General features: G+C 38.9%; 1 protein-coding gene across 1 annotated transcript in view; it reads right to left on the reverse strand.

Moving 5' to 3' along the window:
- LOC105187298 (Kv channel-interacting protein 1) overlaps nt 1–22486 on the reverse strand; it is an 84807-nt gene that overhangs the window by 13089 nt on the left and 49232 nt on the right. The window contains exon 4 of the mRNA XM_025298227.1: nt 8237–8526. Within this exon, the coding sequence (XP_025154012.1) occupies nt 8479–8526 (48 nt within the window). The 3' untranslated portion in view covers nt 8237–8478. The remainder of the gene's footprint in view (nt 1–8236; nt 8527–22486) is intronic.

Genomic DNA, 22486 nt, shown 5'->3' on the forward strand with positions numbered 1-22486 from the left:
CTATTGTTGTATATAAAATAATTAGTATTTTATTATTGTTATTATATATTGAAATGTTTTATGATTATACAGGGTGCTTTAGAAATAGTTGGCCAAACTTTAAGAGCATATTATACTCATATTATACTCATATTATACTCATTGTAAGGATGAGAAAAAGTCATATAAACATAGGTTTGGAAACTTTTCTTTTTCAAGTTATAAACATTTTTTTATTTCAGTCGCATTACTCGAGAATTCCTGAATAATATTACATGAATAGATGGATTGATAACGAAAAATCCATCGTTTGGCCTGCACGTTCTCCCGATTTGAACCCTTTGGATTTTTATTTATGGAGATATCTTAAGATTCTCGTTTATGATACTCCTGTTACTATTGTGGAAGTACTTCGAAATCGTATTATCGTTTTGTGTGACAAAATATGAAATATTCCGGGAATTTCTGAACGTCTTCGACAATCCATGCGACGTCGATGCGAGGCATGCATCAATATGGAAGGAAATCATTTCAAGTAATTTATGTAATGAAATGTTCTTGTAGTTCAAATGTTGTTAAAGTCTATAAGTAAAATAAATAAGAAATGTTTATAACTTGGAAAGGAAACCCCATTTCCGAACCCATGTTTATATTCTTTATTTTATCCTTATAATGAGTGGAATATGCCTTTAAAGTTTGGCCAACTATTTCTGAAGCACCCTGTATATTCTGTATATCAATGCTAATTGTCTCTTACTATGAAAAAGTTCGAAGAGAACATGTTGCATGTATGTATCGAGTGGAATAGGTAGTTACGTACAACGTTACGAGTATATACAGATGTTCTACTTATTTTTACGAAAAGTCCGTATATCAGAAAATAGCATTAATATAATGATTGAATTCGGCATAAAATATCCTTTTATTTGGTAGAAATAAAATTTGTGGATTAAAATTAGTAAATGGTAAGAGTATATTTAAAATTTTAATATAAAAAATAAGAACGCCGTTATAAGGTATTCTTCAAACCATTAAACTTTTATTCGGAGCTTTTTTTCTATCTCTTATGCTTTTGATGATACATGTTTCGAAAAAAATGCCATTTTTTTCAAAGGGGTGTTTTTCCCTTTAAAAGGCCGATTGGACACGTATAAAAAAAAATTGCGTCCCTTATTTTGGTCTAAATTACAACATATTTAAGCGCATCAATATCGGAGGGAGGCACTTTCACGTGTTTCCTTATAAGAAATTTTCATAGATATACATAAAGTTTTTCGATATCCGATAAGATATCCTCAGGATATCATACAGATCCGCTAGATATCATAAAGGCTAATTCAATATAATATTCAGCTATCACTTTTCTTGCTCAAGACATCCAAAGTATACCCCGGGATAAAATTTGATATCCACGATGTTTGTTTTGGATGTCCTTTGGATCTCCAGAGTAGGTAAGACCGGGGATGGTTGATACATTTAAAATTATTACAAAATGATAAAATTGCATAAAAAATATAGTAATTCTGCAAAAACATTGCGGTCAGAATGTAGTAAGTTATTTCAGGCTAACTAGTGTATTTTTAGAAACAAAATTGTAAAAGTTTCCATTTTCTCCTGTTACTTGTCGCGGTGCCCGGTCTTGCTCGCCGGCGCCAGAATTCGCGGGGAGATGAGTAAGGGCAGGTACTCAAGATTCGGGGGTGAGGTTTTATTTGGGGCTTCGCCCTATCGTATTTACACTTGGTACAAATGGTTGGGTGCGACTGGGGTTCGCCCGTTCATTTGGTTGCTGCTGCTCGAGCCAGTCTGCCGAGGGACCCGGACCATGGATGGCTCTACTCTCGAATGTCGATCGCGTTTTTTGGCTCCCGGTCCGTAGGGCCCTCGCCTGCCTTCCTTGGTCGTTCGTGGTAGTCCTGGCTCTCGCCCTGTGTGCTGAGGCTGGGGCGGTCTTCACCGACCCGTAGGTTAGGAGCGGTAGGAGATTACGAGTTCCGTGGCGGGACGGTCTTCGCCGACCCGTAGGTTAGGAGCAGTAGGAGACCACGAATTCCGTGTTCCGTGGCGGGGACAGTCTTCACCATAGACATAGTATATCTAGACTGCATGTTCGAGGAGTGGGGATATAGCTCACGTATAAAAAGATATACTCTGTTTTTACTGTTCGTTTTCTCTCGCACAGTCTCGATGGAAGGGGTATAGGGGAGGCAGTTGCTGCCGGGGTGTCGGGGAGGGACTACCCGAGTTATACCCCCCACTCTTGAAATTTGGGAGAACGCGCAGTCTAGATATACTATGTCTATGGTCTTCACCGACCCGTAGGTTAGGAGCGATAGGAGACCACGAGTTCCGTGGCGGGGACGGTTTTCGCCGACCCGTAAGTTAGGAGCGGTAGGAGACCACGAGTTCCGTGGCAAGGACTGTATTCCGTACTCGTATACCGATAGTTGTCGGTGTCGTTAGCAGTATTGCGCAGCTTTTTTGTTATATGAAAAACCTGCGCAATGCCGCTAACGACACCGACAACTGTCGATATGCAGGTACGGAATACAGCCCCAGCAGCTGGATTCTGTAACTTGTTATTGGAGTTAACGACACTTTCGTTATCGTTGCGCAGCTTTTGTATACCGTAGAAAAGCTGCGCAACGATAACGAAAGTGTCGTTAACTCCAATAACGAGTTACAGAATCCAGCTGCAGGGACGGTCTTCGCCGACCTGTAAGTTAGGAGTGGTAGGAAACGGCAGGAGATTGCGAACGGTGTCTCTTCGTCGTCCCTTCCTATGGTCTTCTCTTCCTAGGTCTTCTCTCGGAGCGGCCCAGTGGTCGAGTAATCCTTCGGACTGCTCGCTCGCCGGTATTTATACCCCCGGTTTGGCGCCTTCGGCGGCCCGTTCGGCTATCTTCGGCCGGAAGCTCGCGTGCTTGCGCGTCGCTTCCGGTGCTTACGGCATTCGGACAACGTTGGTCGTGTTCGGCTGTGTCGGGCCTGCTTGACGGGTTGCCGGCTCAGGAGCCGTGCCCTGTACGGCGGTTTGCCGCCTATCTGGCGGCTGTGCGTTTTAGTGCGTAACGAGCGAGTATTTGGCTCACTCGTTACAAAACATTTCTAGTTTTGGTAGTCAAAAGTAAAATAAATCAGATATACCAGGTTTGTAAATATGAAACCGGAATTTGCCCATAGATAGCCCTAGCTGTCAATGTAGTTCCCATCAAATCGCGTCATTGGCGTCATTTCCATTTGTTGACATCTGACAAAGATTTTCAACTCACAACAATACAAGTTTTATACAACAGCATAGTTTGTAATAGCGTTGAACATGTCGAATTTTGTGCCTGGAAGCTACGATTTGCGGACAGCATTGATTTTCTGTTACCATTTGAAGAAAACTGCTGCAGAATCGCATCGAATGCTTGTCGAAGCTTACGGTGGCATGCTCTTAGTAAATCACAGTGCTTTGAGTGGTTTAAAAAATTCAAACGTAGTGATTTTGACGCGAGAAACGAAGAACGTGGAAGACCACCGAAAAAGTTTGAAGACAGCGAATTGCAAGCATTGTTGGACGAGGATGACGCTCAAACGCAACAACAACTCGCGGATCAATTAAATGTGACACGAGAAGCCGTCTTCATACGTTTGAAAGCCATGGGAAAGATCCAGAAGATGAAAAAATGGGTTCCACATGAACTGAATGAAAGACAGCAGGAAAACCGAAAAACCACTTGCGAAATGCTGCTCGCCAGATACAAAGGAAAATCATTTCTTCATCGAATTGTGACTGGCGATGAAAAGTGGATATATTTTGAGAATCCTAAGCGTAAAAAATCATGGGTAACTCCAGGCGAATCATCGACATCGACTGCAAGGCCAAATCACTATGGACGGAAGAGAATGCTTTGTGTTTGGTGGGATTAGAAGGGTGTGATCTATTATGAACTACTAAAACTTGGCGAAACCGTTAATACTGAACGCTACCGACAACAAATGATCGATTTGAATCAAGCTTTGCGTGAAAAACGACCAGAATATCAAAAAAAGCAACACAAAGTGATTTTGCTTCATGATAATGCACCATCACACACAGCAAAACTGGTCAAGGAAACGATTGAGGCGTTTAGTTGGGAAATATTTTCGCATGCGACTTACTCACCAGACTTGGTTCCGTCCGATTAATACTTATTTGCATCGATGGGACACGCACTTGCTGAGCAGCGCTTCACTTCTTACGAAAATGTACGAAAATGGCTCGATGACTGGTTTGCCTCAAAAGAGCAAGTTTTTTTGGCCGTGGCATTCACAAATTCAGACAGTTGAGAAAAATGTATAGCTAGCGATGGACAATACTTCGAATAAAACATTTTTTATCATTTTCATACAATAAACGTGTATTTTCTATACAAATATTCCGGTTTCATATTTACATACCTGGTATGCGCAAACGCCACATGCAGTTTCTGAAATATACACGGTGTTTCAAAAAGAATGACCCGATTTGAAAATTGTATATCTCTGCAACCACGAGCCATGGGATAGTAGTCATATGAATACCATGTCGAAAGAACGACTTATATATTGAGGTTATCTAAGAATCGACCCATTTTTTGGCATCTTCATAAGAATGGAAGTGCTGCTCAGCCAGGCCAAGAGTCATCGGTCGGAACAAGTGGTAATCGGAAGGAGCAATGTCCGGTGAATACGACGGGTGAGGTAGGACTTCCTATTTGAGCGTTTCCAAATAGGTTTTGACTGGTTTTGCAACATGTGGCCGAGCGTTGTCATGCTGCAAAATTACTTTGTCGTGTCTCTCCTCGTATTGTAGCAGTTTTTCCTTCAATGCCCAGCTCAAACGCATCAATCGTAATCGATAGCGATCTCCCGTGATGGTTTCGTTGGGTTTGAGGAGCTTATAATATACTACACCCAGCTGGTCCCACCAAATACAGAGCATGAGCTTGAAATTGGATATTCAGCTTCGTCGATGTTGATACATGGCCGGGCTTACCCCACGATTTTCTACGCTTTGGGTTATCGTAGTGTATACACTTTTCATCGCCAGTCACGATACGATGCAAAAAACTTTTCCTTTTCTGCCGTTGGAGCAGCTGTTCACATGTGAAAAACGCCGTTCGACGTCTCTCGGCTTCAATTCATACGGCACCCAATTTTCTTGCTTTTGAATCATTCCTAATGCTTTTAAACGTTTTGGCAACTATTGTGTGATCAACTCCTAATGATTCTGCGAGTTCATTTTGCGACATGGGTCTTCATCGAGTAATGCTTCCAATTCTTCGCCTTCAAACTTTTTCGGTGCGCCAGAGCGTTCTTTATCTTCAACATCAAAATCATTATTTTTAAAGCGTCTAAACCAATCTCTGCATGTTGTTTCCGACAGAGCATGGTTGCCGTAAGTCTCCACAAGAATTCTATGTGTTTCAGCTGCAGATTTTTTTGAAAAAAGTAATGCAGTAAAATTCCCCGCAAATACTCTTTTTTTGGCATGAAATTCGATATGTTTAACGCTATGAAAAAATATGTTGTTTACGCTTCGTCGGAATAACATATACTGTCACTTCGAGCCTAATGGTGGAGCTTCACGATGAAGTTGGCTGTAGTATTGCTCGATGCAAAAAGGCTAAGATAACACCATCTCGGGAAACAGCGAGAACTTATTTAAGTCCCCAATAAAAACAAAGTTAAATTTTTAGCAAGATATAAGTTTATCTTATTTAACGAAATTCAGCACGTATAACTTTTACTACTTGATTACACTTTAAATCATACAAATTTAAATGTTTTATTTTACATTTTCGTTTTCAAACGGAAAATTGAAAATTATGTCAAGTATTTATAGTCTTTACTAGTACAACATTTTATAACTAATATTTTTATTTTGATGTTGTTGTGATTTATGAAAGAGAAAGATGAGACTGAAAAATGACAAATATGCTTTTATTTTTATAAATTTTTATAAAGCATTGATAAATATGTTTATGTTTATATTGTTAATGTTATATGAATATATATATTTTACCTGCAAAATATTAATAGTTATGTTATGCACATTTTTCATTTATTTAATGATTAGTCATTAAATGTATTATTCTTTGAAATGCAGAGATCTGTAACAACTGACCCCGATAACTGTAACAACTCATATATGAGTTGGTTGTTTCAAATGATATCGCCTTATATTTTTCATTGATGCAACAAAGGTAATAGAAATATTCAATCGAAAATAAAATTTTTATGTTGTATAAGCATGTAGCTATTAACAAATTTTCATGCCGCTTATCTTGCATTTGTTACTTACGTTTAAAAAATTCATTAAAAAAACTGTATCAATCAGCTCCGGTCTCCTCTAAGTCATTGTGCTATCTGGATTTGCAATTTCGCGATGGAAACTTCGTATAAAAAAATATTTTATCGACAAAGTATTTAAGTATGATTTTATGGTAATTTATTAATTATTAAAGCAAAAGGTCTAATCGAATTATTTTATAAATCTGCTTAACATTTTGAAGCATGAATTTTTCTATGCAATGATAAAAGAAACTGATTATAGAGGTTTTCTGGATCGCTGATTATGAATCTGGAGTCAAAATTTTAAAATTCGAAATGGCGGATTCAATATGGCGACTTCAAATGGCTAACTTTGATATGATATTATGGATATGTATCAAACTCGGTATATACTTCTACATATATATGTTTTTTTGATCATAGATGACAAATACAGAGTCGAAATTAAAAAATTCAAAATGGCGGATCCAATATGACGACTTCAGATGGCCAATTTTAATATGATATTATAAATTTTAATTTCGGAAATCTGATAACAAATTCGTGATCAGCGACTCAAAAAATCTCCATGTACCTATTTCTGTCAGAATCGAAGGATTTTGAACACTTTTGTCCATTATATTGAATCCGCCATTTTGAATTTCGGAAATCTGATAAATTCATAATCAGCGATCCAAAAAACCTCCATGTATCTATTTCTGTCGAAATCGAAAGATTCTGAACATTTTTGTCCACCATATTGGATCCGCCATTTTGAATTTCGAAATTCTGATCCCGGATTCGCAATCGGTGACCTCAAAAACATAAATGGACAAATTTCATTATGACTGTTTTTATAGGTCACCGTTAAAAGAATTTTTACTGAAAAATATAATTTTACGTAATTTGTTTATTTACAGGATGCTTAAATTTAATAAAAATTGACAGTATATTTTTAGCACGTATAGCAATACCTAACATATCTTAGAAGTGAAAAAAATTCGGACGAAAATATCAAAAAGATAGCTTAAATAATTAAAAATGAAGAAAGAAAAGATGGGATTATGTGATCCCAGGATGCTTCAAAGAGTTAATCAATTATAAGTGTCAATTTACGGATATATCTTTTATTTCACGTTTTACAAGAATTTTAAGTGTATATATTTTTTCATTTTTGATGTCATTAATCACAAGAACCGCGATGAGTGGCTAAGAATTTTAATACGTTCATTATCGTTCATTTGAGGAACTTTTTCCACAGCCCACTCTATATATTTTTATATAATTAAATAAAACATTTAGTTTGTTTATGAGGACATAAAAAGAAAAAATCATCACTGTCGCATATATGTACTAATGTGACGTTAATACTAACAAACGTGCTAAGATTTGAGAGGATAATTTTGTTCATTTTCTTAATTTGACATAAATTTAACTAATTCTGAAATAAATTTATAATCAGAACTTAACACAAGATATTAATGACAATTAGGAAGTTCTGACACTACATCTTCTCGACCAATTTTCTCTTAGGATTTCTCCTAGGAGATATCCTACGTCGTATATAAATTTCTCAGGCAATCTGTGGCCAAAATGATGTTCTATATTCCCGTGAGCTCTCTCTACTCCCAAGCTGTTGTAATATTCTTGAAAATGATGGGAATTATATAAACAGAATTGTACGGAAAATGCAATAACAATGAAATGCTCATCACAGGACATGAATGCATGAGAAAGAAGAAAAAAAGTGTAGGAAAAGCAAGAAAGATGGAAGAGAGAGAGAGGGAAAAGAAGAAAAGGAGAAAGAAGGGGCAGGGAGGGAGGGAGGAAGATAAAAAGAGAGAGGGGGAAGAGAGAGAGAGAGAGAGAGAAGGGAGGAAGGAAGAGAGATAGGGACAGAGATGGGAGATAAAAGTACTTTATGGTGATAGCTATCTCGGTCCTTGAGTTATCGGAAAAATTTAACGCGATTACTTACCCTTAGCAGAAGAGCGGCGCTTCGGGTTGATTCCACCAGTGAGCGGCTAGGAGCAGATAAAGTTCCTGATCCTGGACGGTATACCCGGGTGGTGGTTGTGAGGGCAGGGGTGGAGGGATAGGTGGTAGTAGAGAATAGGACGGTAGCGGCGGCGATGGAGAGAGGGATTGCGAGAATGTCGTCGTCGAAAGCGGCGTCGGCGGCGTCGTGGTGACTACTGGAGGCTCGTCTTTAGCCGGAGATCAAAGTGCGCAGTCGAACATCGCCAATGACCGTGTGATCACTTCGTCCTGCCAGAAACACGATCAATATAGTTGAAAATTCATCCTCAGGAAATATTTAACTCTCTTTAGGCAAAAATATATTTTCTCTACAGTCTAAAATGCAGCTGACGAATCGAGAGTCAAATTGCAGATGCTGGTGCAATTTATTTTCTTTGTGTTTAACAATAAAATTTGAATTATAAATTTGAAACTTGTTTGCGATTAATCCTTAGAGTGTTAAAACACTGATTGTTTATTACGAATTTAGAAACTTCTAACATGAAGATACATGGAAATCCAATCTTTTGAAATAATAATTGCATAAGTTAAGAATAACTTCTTATTAATAATCGGACAAATATGAAAAGGCTAATTAGACTTTATGTATGGCTTTTGCGTAATAATGAAATAAATAAAACAATATTTTTAATCAAATAACATGCTAGCGTGATGATACCAAGTAAATTTTGGAATACCACATAAATTTAGAATTAATATATAAATATAGAATTTACAGATCTGAGCAGAACTATATCTATGACATAAAAAGTCATGACACCAGTTAGTTTACACTATATAATATATAACATAAGTTTACACATTACCTATCATATTTTTGTATAAAATATTGTATCTCACTAAAGCCGTAGAAAATTGAATATTGAATATCTCTATTTATTGAAAATTAAATATTTCTAATATGAATGTCAATATAAGCTTTTGATTGCAACTAATCTAATAAAAATTGATGTAGTTAATATTAACAGAGAGGAGAAGAAGAGGAAGAGGAAGAGGGAGAGGGAGAGGGGGACATGAAGAGAGGGTGGGAGGGAGGGGGAGAGGGAGAGGGGGAGAGAGAGAGAGAGAGAGAGGAAAGAAAAAGAGATAAAAAATACATGTCTAATATTCTTTGATGCTCTATAACATATTTAAGTGCATCAGAATTGATGGAGAACGCCCCTCAATTTCATCTTGTCAATAAGAATTGTGACAATTGGAAGTTTGCGTTAAAATCAAAACGAATGTCCTAAGTACTATTAATCAAGTAATTCCACCAAAAAAAGGAATTAATAAATTATATAAATAAATTAATTAATAATATAATATTAAACGAAATGTATAAAACTGATTTTGTTGGGAAGTCTGAACATTTATAATTTTGTTTATAATATATTTATTAATTTTATAAAAAATTTTATTTACTTATAAATACACACGTACACATGACATCATAGAAGTACTATTTAGTAACATTAGAACACTATAAGCGCACGTTACGTGCGCGCCATTTAGCTTATTATTCTCCCTCATACTCTCTCCTCTCTTTCACACACTCTCTCTCTCTCTCTCTCTCTCTCTCTCTCTCTCTCTCTCCTCTCTCTCTCTCTCATTCTCACCCCCTCCCTCTCTCTCACTCTCTCACACTCTCTTTCTCCCACTCTCTCTCTCTCTCTCTCTCTCTCTCTCTCTCTCTCTCCTCCCTCCCCCTCCCTCTCCCTCCCTCCCCCTCCCTCCCTCTCCCTCTCACTCCCTCCCTCTCCCTCCCTCCCTCTCTCACCCCCCTCTCTCTCTCTCTCTCATACTCTTTCTCTCTCACACTCTCCCACACGGTGTCTCTCTCACACACGCACTCTCCCTCTCTCTCTCTCTCTCACACACACACATGTGGCTAATAAAAAAGATAACCAAACAAAATCCAAGTGGAGCAGAGGAAAATGATTCCTTATTAATTGAAATTCATGAGATAACTCATGACTTAATAATGAGAAGAGAAAAAATAAACATACGAGGATAGTCCCAGAGGTACCCGACCTGACGTATAGACGGCGGTTGTTGTTTGAAAAAAATGACTATGGTAGAAAGTACCAACCATATAAAGCTTAAGTTTGAAGTTTGACGACGCTACGTTGTTTAATATTTGTTTGCCAGCTATCAATAGTGAACGCTCTCAGTGAATTTGTAAACATGGAAAAAATTGGTCATCGTTATGTGATACAATACTTTCATTTGAAAGGCCTCAGTCTAATCAATATCAAAGCGGAGCTAGATTCTACTCTGGGGGAGTCTGCTCCTTCGTTTACAACAGTAAAATATTGGGTGGCAGAGTTTAAACCAGGCCGTACGAGCTGCCAATACGAACATCGCAGTGGTCGACCAAATGAGGTGACCACGCCAGAAATGGTGAAGAAAATCCACAAAATGGTATTGGATGACCGTCGACTGAAAGTGCGCGAGTTAGTAGACATGGTAGGCATTTCAAAAAGTGCTCTACATCGCATATTGACTGAAAATTTGGACATGAGAAAGCTGTGCGCAAGATGGGTGCCGCGATTGGAACAAAAGCGTCGTGAGGATGTTTCAATTGAGTGTTTGGCGAAGTTTCGCAGCAATAAAGCCAAGTTTTTGCGTCGGTTCATAATCATGGATGAAACATGGATCCATTATTTCACACCTGATACGAAGGAACAGTCAAAATAATAGACTGAAAGGGGAGAATCGGCTCCAAAGAAGGCAAGGTTATGGCGTCAGTTTTTTGGGATGCGCGTGGGATAATTTTCATTGATTATCTTCAGAAAGAAGAAACAAACCATTGCGAGTATTATGCGAATTTATTGCAGCTTTTGAGTGATGAAATCAAGAAAAAGTGGCCGCATTTGGTGAAAAAGAAAGTTTTATTTCATCAAGACAATGCACCAGTTCACACATCCGTTATCGCGATGGCCAAAATCAATGAGTTAAAGTTCGAATTGCTTCCTCACGTACCCTATTTGCCAGATTTAGTCCCCTTCGATTATTTTCTGTTTCCAAACTTGAAAAAATGGCTCGGTAATAAAAGATTTGCCAACAATGAAGAGGTGGAGTCTGCGGTTGATGGCTATTTTGAGGAGCTCGACGATTCCCACTATAAATAGGGTGTCGAAGCTATTAAACATCGCTGAGAAAAGTGTATTGAGTTAAAAGGAGACTATTTAGAGAAATAAGGATATTTTTCCCAAATTTTTTGTGTTTTCTTTGTTAGGTCGGGTACTTCTAGGACTACCCTACCGTAGATTGAAGGAAATGTCGTGGATTCCGTTACTACAGTGTCAAAAGATGCTTCAAATGTCGGGGCTATTATCATATAGCCAAAAATTGTACGCGACAGGAAACCTGTCATAAGTGTGCAGGACAGCATAAAGCTGGTGAATGCAAGACGAAGAAGAAGAGATGTGTGAACTACATGCATAAAGTAAAGACATACAACTTGAAGATAAACGATGAGCATGATGCTCTAAGCAGGGATTGTCCAACATATCTGAGAGCATTAGAAGAGGAAAAGAAGAGGACTGGCACGAGAAACGAGAGACTATAGAGCGAGAGAGAAACGTAAAATAGTAACTAAAGACGGAGATGGAATCAATCGTATACATGAACGTCCAAAGTCTATTGGCACACAAGGATGAGATACATCAGATTATGAAGAGAATGAATCCTGCTTTCGTAGCACTATCAGAAATCAGAATAACACAAGACATACAGGGTTTTTCAATTGGTGCGGATCGATGTTGGCAGCCTGTGGCGGCCATGTTGTTTTGGCGGCGTCTGTCTAACCTGTTGTTTATTATTCAGTCACTGATGCCAAATCACCATGACAAGTTACACGATTGAGCAGCACGTCCAAATGTTAAAACTTTATTATCAAAATGAGCGTTAGTGCAAACGTTGCGCGCGTTGCGCCCATTTTACGGCAGACGCGGTAGCCCTTCAACGTCGACTCTCCAACGTTTGGTGGCCAAATTCGAGACGACCGGTTCGGTAAACGATCAGCCAACACCTGTACGTCAAAGGAACGCCAGATCGGCCGAGAACATCGCCGCTGTAAGTGAAAGTGTGCAGGGAACCCGAGGCAGTCAATTTCTCGCCGTGCACAAGAACTCGGCCTTTCGCAGACTTCAACTTGGCGAATTTTGCATCGGGACTTGGGCCTGCACCCGTACAAGATCCAACTGGCCCAGGAGCTCAAAGTTAATGACCATAGACAACGCCGTTTGTTCGCTGACTGGGCTTCGGAGCATTTGGAAAAGGACCCCAATTTTGGCCGAAAAATCATCTTTAGCGACGAGGTGCATTTTTGGATGTATGTCTATGTTAACAAGTATAATTGCCGTATATGGCACGATGCCAACCCACACGAGGTTCAACAGGTAGCAATGCATCCATAAAAAGTCACTGTTTGGTGCGGATTTTGGGCCGGCGGCGTCATTGGTCCGTACTTTTTCGAAAACGACGTTGGTGAGGCCATCATCGTCAATGGCGAGCGCTACAGAACGATGATAACCAATTTCTTTTGGCCCAAATTGAACGATATGGACGTGGACGACATGTGGTTCCAGCAGGACGGCGCTACGTGCCACACAGCGGACGCCACGATGGACATTCTGCATGAACGATTTGAGGGTATGGTTATCTCTCGCAGAGGTGACGTGAATTGGCCACCAAGATCGAACGATTTGACCCCGCTAGACTTTTTCTTGTGGGGTTTTCTGAAGTCGTAGGTCTATGCCAATAAGCCGCAATCGACCGATGTCCTTAAAGTCAATATAACCCAGGCCATCGCTCAAATTCAGCCGGATCTATGCTGCAGAATCATTGAAAATTGGACCACTCGGATCCGTGTCACCGTGAGAAGCCGCGGCGAACATATGAACGATGTTATATTCCACACATAATGACATACATGGAACTTTCAAATAAAAAAAGAATTTCGTTAATACCTCACACACAGCTTGTTTTATTCCACTGCAACATCGACCCGCCCTTATTGAAAAACCCTTTAGAAGAGTGTGAAGTGAACGTGCCAGGATATAGCATAGATGTGACGTTGAAAATCGAAATACAGGAGGAGATATTCTAAACGCAATATTAAGAGAAGCTTCTATACGCAATATTAAGAAAAGCAGTATTAAGTATTGTGTAATCTTAATAAAGAAACTAATAGCGAACTGTTGGTGTATATTGATAGAAGTACAGAACAAAATATATATAAAGGAGTAATAACTGTAATATACCACTCACCGAGTGCATCGGATGGTGACTATAAAATTTTTTAGAAGAAATAGTTGAATCAGTTATAGTAAAAGGAGAATGTATATTGGTAGGCGACTTTAACATATTACGTAAATCGGAAAGTTCCGTCCGTTTAGTGACAAGTAGCTATAGCTAGAACTGTCGTTAACTTGTAATGTCTAAAGGAAGCTTAATAGTTTGTTTTGACATCTGTCAATAACATTCAGTACATAAAAGCATACGTTTGCATCAATAACATTGTTTTTCACTGCATCGAAAATTGCATCGAAATTTGAGCCAAATGAGCGTCATTTGCGCGAAGTGTTAATCTTTTGTTTCAATTGGCAGAAAACTACAGCTGAATCTCATCGAATACTTGTAGAAGTTTATGGTGATATTGCTCCTTCCGATAAAACATGCAGAGAATGGTTTCGATGCTTTAAAAGTGGTGATTTTGATGTAAAGGACAGAGAGCATTTTGGGCGGCTAAGAGTATTCGAAGATGAAGAATTGCATTGCAGGCATTGGTGAACGAAGACCCATGTCAAACGCAAAAGCAACTTGCAGAAGCATTAAATTGTGCTCAATCTGTCATTTCCGATCGTTTGAAAGTCTTAGGAAAGGTTTACAAGAAAGGAAAATGGGTTCCCTATGAACTGAAGCTAAGAGACATTGAAAGGCGAGAAACCACCTGCGAAATTCTGCTCCTTAGACAGCAACGAAAGGGGTTTTCACATTGTATCATCACTGGGGATGAAAAATGGATCTATTTTTACAATCCGAAACGTCGAAAAACTATTTGCGATCCCGGCCAACCTTCAATATCGACGCTAAAGCGGAATATCTACGGAAAGAAAGCAATGCTCTATTTGGTGGGATCAGAAGGGTGTGCTGTATCATAAGCTGTTGAAAAGTGTTCAAACAGTCACAGGGGATCTCTACAGAGAACAAATGATCTGTTTGAGCCGAGCATTGCACGAAAAACGACGAGAATATAAAACGAGACTGCATAAAGTGATTTTGCTTCATGACAACGCTCGGTCTCACGTCACAAACTCTGTCAAGGAAACGTTAGAAGCACTTTGCTGGGAAGTGTTACTCCATGCAGCTTATTCGCCAGACTGTGCCATTTTCGACTACCACTTGTTTCGGTCGATAGCACACGCACTTGCTGAGGAATGCTTCAATTCTTATGAAAACGTCAAAAAATGGGTCTCTGACTGGATAGCCTCCAAAGATGAGTCATTCTTTCGCCGCGGAATTCGCTTGCTGACCGAAAGATAGGAAAAAACCATCGCTATGGACAATACTTTATTGATATACTTTTTCATTTTGTTTCTTAAATAAAGTCATACGTTTTGCAAGAAAACGGACGGAACTTTCCGATTGACCTAATAGATATGATATTAGATTCATTCTATGCAAGAAAACTAAAAACCGCAATGTTAAGCTTAGGGATGAAGCAATTTGTTGACAAGCCAACAAGAATTATAAAAGATAGTCAATCATTGATTTAATTTTTGCCAATAATGAGATAATAGTTGACGTGCGTGATAAGCCTAAAATAACGGATCACACATAGCTAGAAATTGAAATGGCATCAATTAAATCGAATAACAATTACAAAATAATTAGCGGTAGAGACTACAGCAAATTTAATATGAGCAATTTCCTTAAGTTACTAGAAAGGAATATAATACAGGGTCAGGGCTTAACTGTGAATCCAAGGGCAGAAAAACTGATTGGCAAAATAGTTGACACACTGGATAAAACAGCTGCTAAGAAAATATTTAGAATCCCAAACATATAGTATGGGAAAAAATGGTTCTCGAATGATATAAGAATTGTAGCGAAAAGGGATAATGCGTATCGGAAAGCTGTGTCTACAGGTACGGAGCAGGATTGGTTAAAATATAAAGCTGAAAGAAATAAGGTAATTAAGCTTATTAAAATGAAAAAGAAAGAATATAATGAAAATATGATAGATCAGAATAAGAATGATCCTGCGATAATGTGGAAAACTTTGAAAGAAATAATTAGAGGAGAACCAATGGAACAAAATATTATTATAGAAGATATAGACTTCGAGATAAATAGTAGCATAGTGGAAAATTGCATTATAGCAGATAAGTTTAATGTATTCTATATAGAAAGTATTAATAAGATAGTTAAATTAATAGAAGGAGAAGAGAATGGAGCAAATCACCAAAAAACTTATTTATGTTGTAGAAATGAAAGACACGATAGAAAATTTTGAAATGATTGAGACAAAGTATTGTTGCGCATGTCCGTCTCGCGCGTACCGGGTCTGCAAAATGAACTGACACAGGATTAGAGGAAAAAAAGAACTCCGCTTTACTTCCAATACGTACAGACTCACGAATAGCCTCTCGTCTTAACAATATTAAAAAGAAACGTCTAGGTCACGTTTGCTCGCAGCGACGGCTCATAACAGACTCCGCTGCTGTTGTTTTTCAACAAACTCCCGTCGTCCAGACAAACATCCTTCAACTGTCAAAATACATATGCCTAAGGCTCGCGGACAACGGACGCTTCCACACTTTTTGTGGCTAATACACAACAGTATTTAGAGAAAATTGTTATGAATCTAGCTAATAAAAAGGAAACTGAAGAGGGAATATCAAGTGACTTATTGAAATCAATATTCTATGTAATAAAAGATGAATTTGTAGGTGTAATTAATAATTCGTTGAGGACGGGCCAATGTCCTGATGGATAGAAAACATCCACGATTATTCCTATACCAAAAGTAAACAAACCTAAGAAGGCTAGTGAATATAGACCTATCAATATATTTTCAATCTACGAAAAAGTGCTAGAACTCGTAATTAAAGAACAAATTGGAAGGTATTTAGAGAGAAACGATATAATTACAGAACATCCATTAGGATTCAGGAAACGACATTCGTGTAAAACTGCGCTTCAGATGATCATAGATGAATGGAAATTGATAATTAGTGAGGACAAAATGATAGGTGTAATATTTATGGACTTGAAGCGAGCATTTGAAACAGTAAATAGAGAAAGACTAGTTGGAAAATTGGATCAATATGGAATTAGAGGAACAGTTCTGAAATGGTTTAAATCATACTGGTGTAATTGAAGACAGCAAATACGCTGTGATGACATATTGTCTAGCCTAATAGAGAATGATTATGGGGTATCACAAGGCTCTGTATTGGGATTTTTGTTATTTAATATTGGATTAAGTAAAAAGTTTTGAGCGTTTTCCGCTAGATGGCTTTAGTGAGGTCATATCTCACGATGTATACATTGCATCTGGTCATTCTATACTGCGACTTAAAGGTGACATAACGCTTCAACAAAAGTTCTTTGACAGTTTTGTGTTTGGTGAAGCCAGTTGTGTGTTAGAGCGTTCCAAAATGGAGGTAAAAGAAGAGAAAATTCGATACATTCTTCAGTACCACTACGACCAAAGGGAAAAAGCGGAGCAGGCGGCCAAAAAAATTTGTGCTGTTTATGGACCCAATACAGTATCGAATGCAACAGCAAAGCGGTGGTTCCAACGATTTCGTTCTGGTAATATGGACGTCGAAGATGAGACACGCTCTGGTAGGCCAATCGTCGAAAATGTCGATAAAATCATGGAAATCGTCGAGTCGGACCGGTATGCGAGCACTTATTCCATTGCCCAGGAACTGAAGATTAGCCAGAAAACCATTTGGAACCATTTGCATAAGGCTGGTCTCAAGAAGAAGCTCGATGTATGGGTGCCACACGAATTGACGCAAAAGAACCTTTTGGACCGAATTCATGCCTGCGATTCTTTGCTGAAGCGTAACGAAATCGACCCATTTTTGAAGCGGATGGTGACTGGCGATGAAAAATAGGTCACATACGAGAACAACAGGCGAAAAAGATCGTGATCCAAGCGCGGTGAGCCGGTCCAAACGATCGTCAAGCCCGGATTAACGGCCAAGAAGGTTTTACTGTGTGTTTGGTGGGATTGGAAGAGAATCATCCACTATGAGCTGCTCCCATCGGGCCAATCACTCAATTCGGACCTACACTGTCAACAACTGACCAGATTGAAGCAGGCGATCGACGAGAAGCGGCCAGAATTGGCCAATAGGAAGGGTGTTGTGTTCCATCAAGACAATGCCAGGCCGCACACATCTTTGACGACGCGCCAGAAGATCCGAGAGCTTGGATGGGAGGTTATATCGCACCCGCCGTATAGCTCAGACCTGGCTCCAAGCGATTATCACCTTTTCAAGCATTTGCAAAATTTTCTTGATGGTACAAAACTGGCCTCAAGAGAGGCTTGTGAAAATGAGCTGGTCAAGTTTTTTACCAATAGGGACGAGGACTTCTTTAATCGCGGAATTATGAAATTGCCTTCAAAATGGACAAAAGTTATTGAATAAAACGGCGCATATTTGATTTAAATCCGATAATCGTAACTTTGTTAATTTCATCGTCAAAATAAAGAGAAAAAACGCTCAGAACTTTTTACTTCACCCAATATATTAGGTGTAAGTTACTATTCAGTTAGCTATATTATTAAATGTATGCAAATAGCCGTGAAAGCTAATAAAGGCAAATCAATCAATCTCACACTCACTCTCACTCTCATTCTCTCTCTCTCTCTCTCTCTCTTTCCCTCTCCCTCTCTCTCTCTCTCACTCTCTCTCTCTCTCTCTCTCTCTCTCTCTCTCTCTCTGTCTCTCTCTCTCACCCTCTCACTCTCTCACACTCTCTCCCTCACACTATCCTCTTTCACACTCTCCTCTCTCTTACACTTGCTCTCTCCCCCCCTCTTTCTCTCCCTCTCTCACTCACTCTCTCTCTCTCTCACTCTTTCCCTCTCTCTCTCTCAATGTCTCTCACACTGTCTCTCTCACACACACACTCTCTCTCTCACACTCTTTCTCTCTCTCTCTCTCTCTCTCTCTCTCTCTCTCTCTCTCTCACTCTCTCACACACACACACTCTCTCTCTCCCTCTCACACACGCTAAAATACTATTATATATGAAAGATATAACTTGATATAACCCTCAGCTGTCATTCGCCGCGATGACAGCCGCAAACGACACGAAACCGGCCGCAACGCGGCTTTGAGACGGCCAAGCAGCATCGCGGAAAAGAGGCTTCAACGCTTTGATACGACTCCGATACATTCGAGATTTTGATCACATGCCTTTTTTAGAAGAGGAATGTAAAAAGTGAAACCAAAAATCGCCTGTTGCTTCACCCTTGAAATCCGACTTGAATTTGGTGCTAAACGATATTTATATATGACATTAATCTTCTGAAAATTTTAGATTAAGCCCACTCTTTATCTTCAAAATATGAGGAGTCGAAGTTCGCATTGCGCGCAGTGCATCAACGTCCTTGTCAACTGTTCCAACCCATTTCAGATGGGGTACTTGAGTCCCCGTGTCTCTCATGATTTGTGTTGCTTGATTAGCGTGAGTCCTCGTGCCTCTCACAATTTGAGGTACTTGATTAGCATGAGTTTCCGTGCCTCTCACGATTTGGTGACTTTAATAATTAACTGCTGCATGATACGAGGGCAGTCCCAGAAGTACCTGACCTAACAAAGAAAACACAAAAAATTTGGGAAAAAATATCTTTATTTCTCTACATAGTCTCCTTTTAGCTCAATACACTTTTCCCAGCGATGTTCAATAGCTTCGATACCCTGTTTATAGTGGGAATCGTCAAGCTCCTCAAAATAGCCATCAAGCCACCTTGGTCCATTGTTTTGACTGTTCCTTCGTCTCAGGTGTGAAGTGATGGACCCATGTTTCATCCATGGTTATGAATCGACGCAAAAACTTGGCTTTATTGCTGCGAAACTTCGCCAAACACTCGATTGAAACATCCTCACGACGCTGTTTTTGTTCCAATCACGGCACCCATCATGAGCACAGCTTTCTCATGTTCAAATTTTCAGCCAATATACGATGTACAGCACTTTTTGAAATGCCTACCATGTCTGCTAACTCGCGCACTTTCAGTTGACGGTCATCCAATACCATTTTATGGATTTTCTTCACCATTTCTGGCGTGGTCACCTCATTTGGTCGACCACTGCGATGTCGTCTTGGCAGCTCGTACGGCCTGGTTTAAACTCTGCCACCCAATATTTTACTGTTGTAAACGAAGGAGCAGACTCCCCCAGAGTAGAATCTAGCTCCGCTTTGATATTGATTAGACTGAGGCCTTTCAAATGAAAGTATTGTATCACATAACGATGACCAATTTTTTCCATGTTTACAAATTCACTGAGAGCGTTCACTATTGATGGCTGCCAAACAAATATTAAATAACATAGCGTCGTCAAACTTCAAACTTAAGCTTTATAAGGTTGGTATTTTCTACCATAGTCATCCTTTTCAAACAACAACCGCTATCTATACGTCAGGTCAGGTACTTCTGGGACTACCCTCGTAGCTTCTCAAGGAATCGTTCACAGTAGGCACTGAAAAGGTCTGGCACGCGATCAATCTTGGAAGAACTAAGGCGCCATCATGTTCGATCGAAAATTAATTTTACAATAAATTGTTTAAGCAATTATATTGGAAGAAACTGTTTTCACAATTTTTCACATTTTTTCTTCAATGGTTCTCTAATTCTTCAGTAGTTTCTCCAATAATTATTACTCTTGGTCAAATCTTATATCTAGTAGTCACTTTTGAGCCATTATAGTTTGCTTAAGCATGATTAGAGCCGAAATAAAACTTTGGGCTTTTCATTGATTGTTGTTATTTTGCTTTTTTATAACACTTGCAATCTGCTGCTTGTATAGAATATTATTAACATGTGATTTCCTCTATTAAATGAGATAGCGCCATTATTTCCCGCCGAAAATCATTTTTGCAATAAATTGTTTGAACAATTCAGTTATGGACAAATTATTTTGACAATATTTTCTCGCCAATAATAATCATTCTCGGTTACATCGCACATCCCGTAGTCACTTTCATGTAATCTACTACCTATAAGCTACCTATAGGAATTAACCGATTAAGAGAGTATGACCCACTCACGCGCGTGCGCGCGTGCACGCGTACACACACACACACACACATATGTATGTACGTATATATGTAAGATCTTATTCTTCATGACATATATCATGTCCTTATTGTCTGCATGTAGATCTTATTGAAGCAGTGGATAAGGCATTTAAGGGGGGAATCTGGTTTAAGAGGAAAAAAAAGGAGATATTTATGAATTTTTTTTATTGACAATGATGCAGTTGAGGTTCCTAAAACTTTTATAATATTTAACTGCCTATTTGAAGATGTAAAAAAAATTTGTATATTGTAAAATAATTGCAAAATGGCGCCATGGTGTATCTCTAATCAAAGCGCCTCGCCAACCGAATTGCCAATCTGCAGGAAAAATGTAGCCTGCAATTTTGATCTAAAACAAAAACACCAAAAAGATTATTAATTTTTATGTATTTTTATTCTATGTGAACCAACAATATGGTTAAAAAACCGTAAAATACAAAACTTTTAAGCACTTGAACAAAAAAATGACAGTTTTGAGAAAAAATTTCCTCCGTTTTTATGCAATAACAATTATTTAAATTAATGTTTTTACCAATGTTTGAGGTTCACATAGAATGGTTATTCATTCTCTAGCTAACGCACTTTGAATCAAGCTGATTGATCAATTAATTTTTTCTCTATCTCTCCCGCAGATTTTAAGAAAGTACGAAAATGATATTTCGAGAAAAACGCGTTTAAAGTTTGTAGTACAAAAAATATCATTTATTGGAGACTTACCGCAATCTTATGCTAATCAGCTATACCAGGGCCATACTGCAAGCTTTCAGCTTCTTCATAAAACTCGTTTCGTTGCATTTGCTCCAGTCTACGAGCTGTGCGAGCTTCCTTGGTCGTGCTGCTTCGGCGCCGCTCCCCTCTCGTAACTCGCTGCGCATCGTAATTATCAGCGAACATTTTGCATTGCTGGCCGATATTGATTTCTAATAACTGCATTGTTAATAAAATGGCAGTGTAGCCTTCATTAAAGATGCCAGTAGCCAAATATGCAGCGATTTGAACAATTTTAAAGCCCGAATTGAGGTGTTTGGGAGCGATACGCCACACAGTCGAATTGAAGGATTCGTTGGAATTTTGTGTGTGCCCGCCTAAACATCTAGTCAAAAGATCTTCATTGGAAAGATCTTCATAGATCGAAGTAAGGTATTTCTCAATATCAGGCTTTATAACTGGAGCAGGATGTTTATAGTTTATAGTTGACCGGCGGCTTCAACTTTGCGCCACTCGCACCAACTGTCGGCGCCTGCGGGACAATTTCCATGTTTCGGCTTTTCATCGGTCAAGCAATAGTGGTAGAGTGTTGCCATTATGCTTTTTTTCATATCACCCACAGAATCTACATTTCGTCTTATGGCTAAACCGTAGTAAGTGGTTAATTTTTTTATGACGAGATCGGTCAATCTCCCCTTGCCGCCAAGCTTCTCCTTTTTTTTTTATATTTCGAAGCCGCGTCCCCATCCGCTTCTGAACATGTCCGACGCACTCACTTTTTTTACGGGGCAATTTTCACCATACGGATTCAAAATCAAAATGGACTTATAAGTTTTTCTTTTTCTATGATTCTATAATAATGTAATGGATTCACAATAATATTATCAGTACTCGCTGTACTTAATTTTTTCGCACTGATGCTCTCGTCTAAATTATCACTTTCATTCTTGGAATGCTGGTTGTCATCTTCTTTTCGGCGGTTTCGAAATGCGCTGCGAAGTACTTCTTGAACCTTTTGGATACATATTTAAAACTGTCAAACGACTTTTGCTAAATAGAAACTCTTTACTCGTCGAGAATCAGAGCAAGACTGATCGTTGAAACTATAAACTATACACACGTACACACATAGACACGCATACACTCATATATTTACGTGACAATC

This window comes from Harpegnathos saltator, unplaced genomic scaffold (genome assembly GCF_003227715.2).
Source record: "Harpegnathos saltator strain DR-91 unplaced genomic scaffold, Hsal_v8.6 scaffold211, whole genome shotgun sequence".
Taxonomy (NCBI): domain Eukaryota; kingdom Metazoa; phylum Arthropoda; class Insecta; order Hymenoptera; family Formicidae; genus Harpegnathos; species Harpegnathos saltator.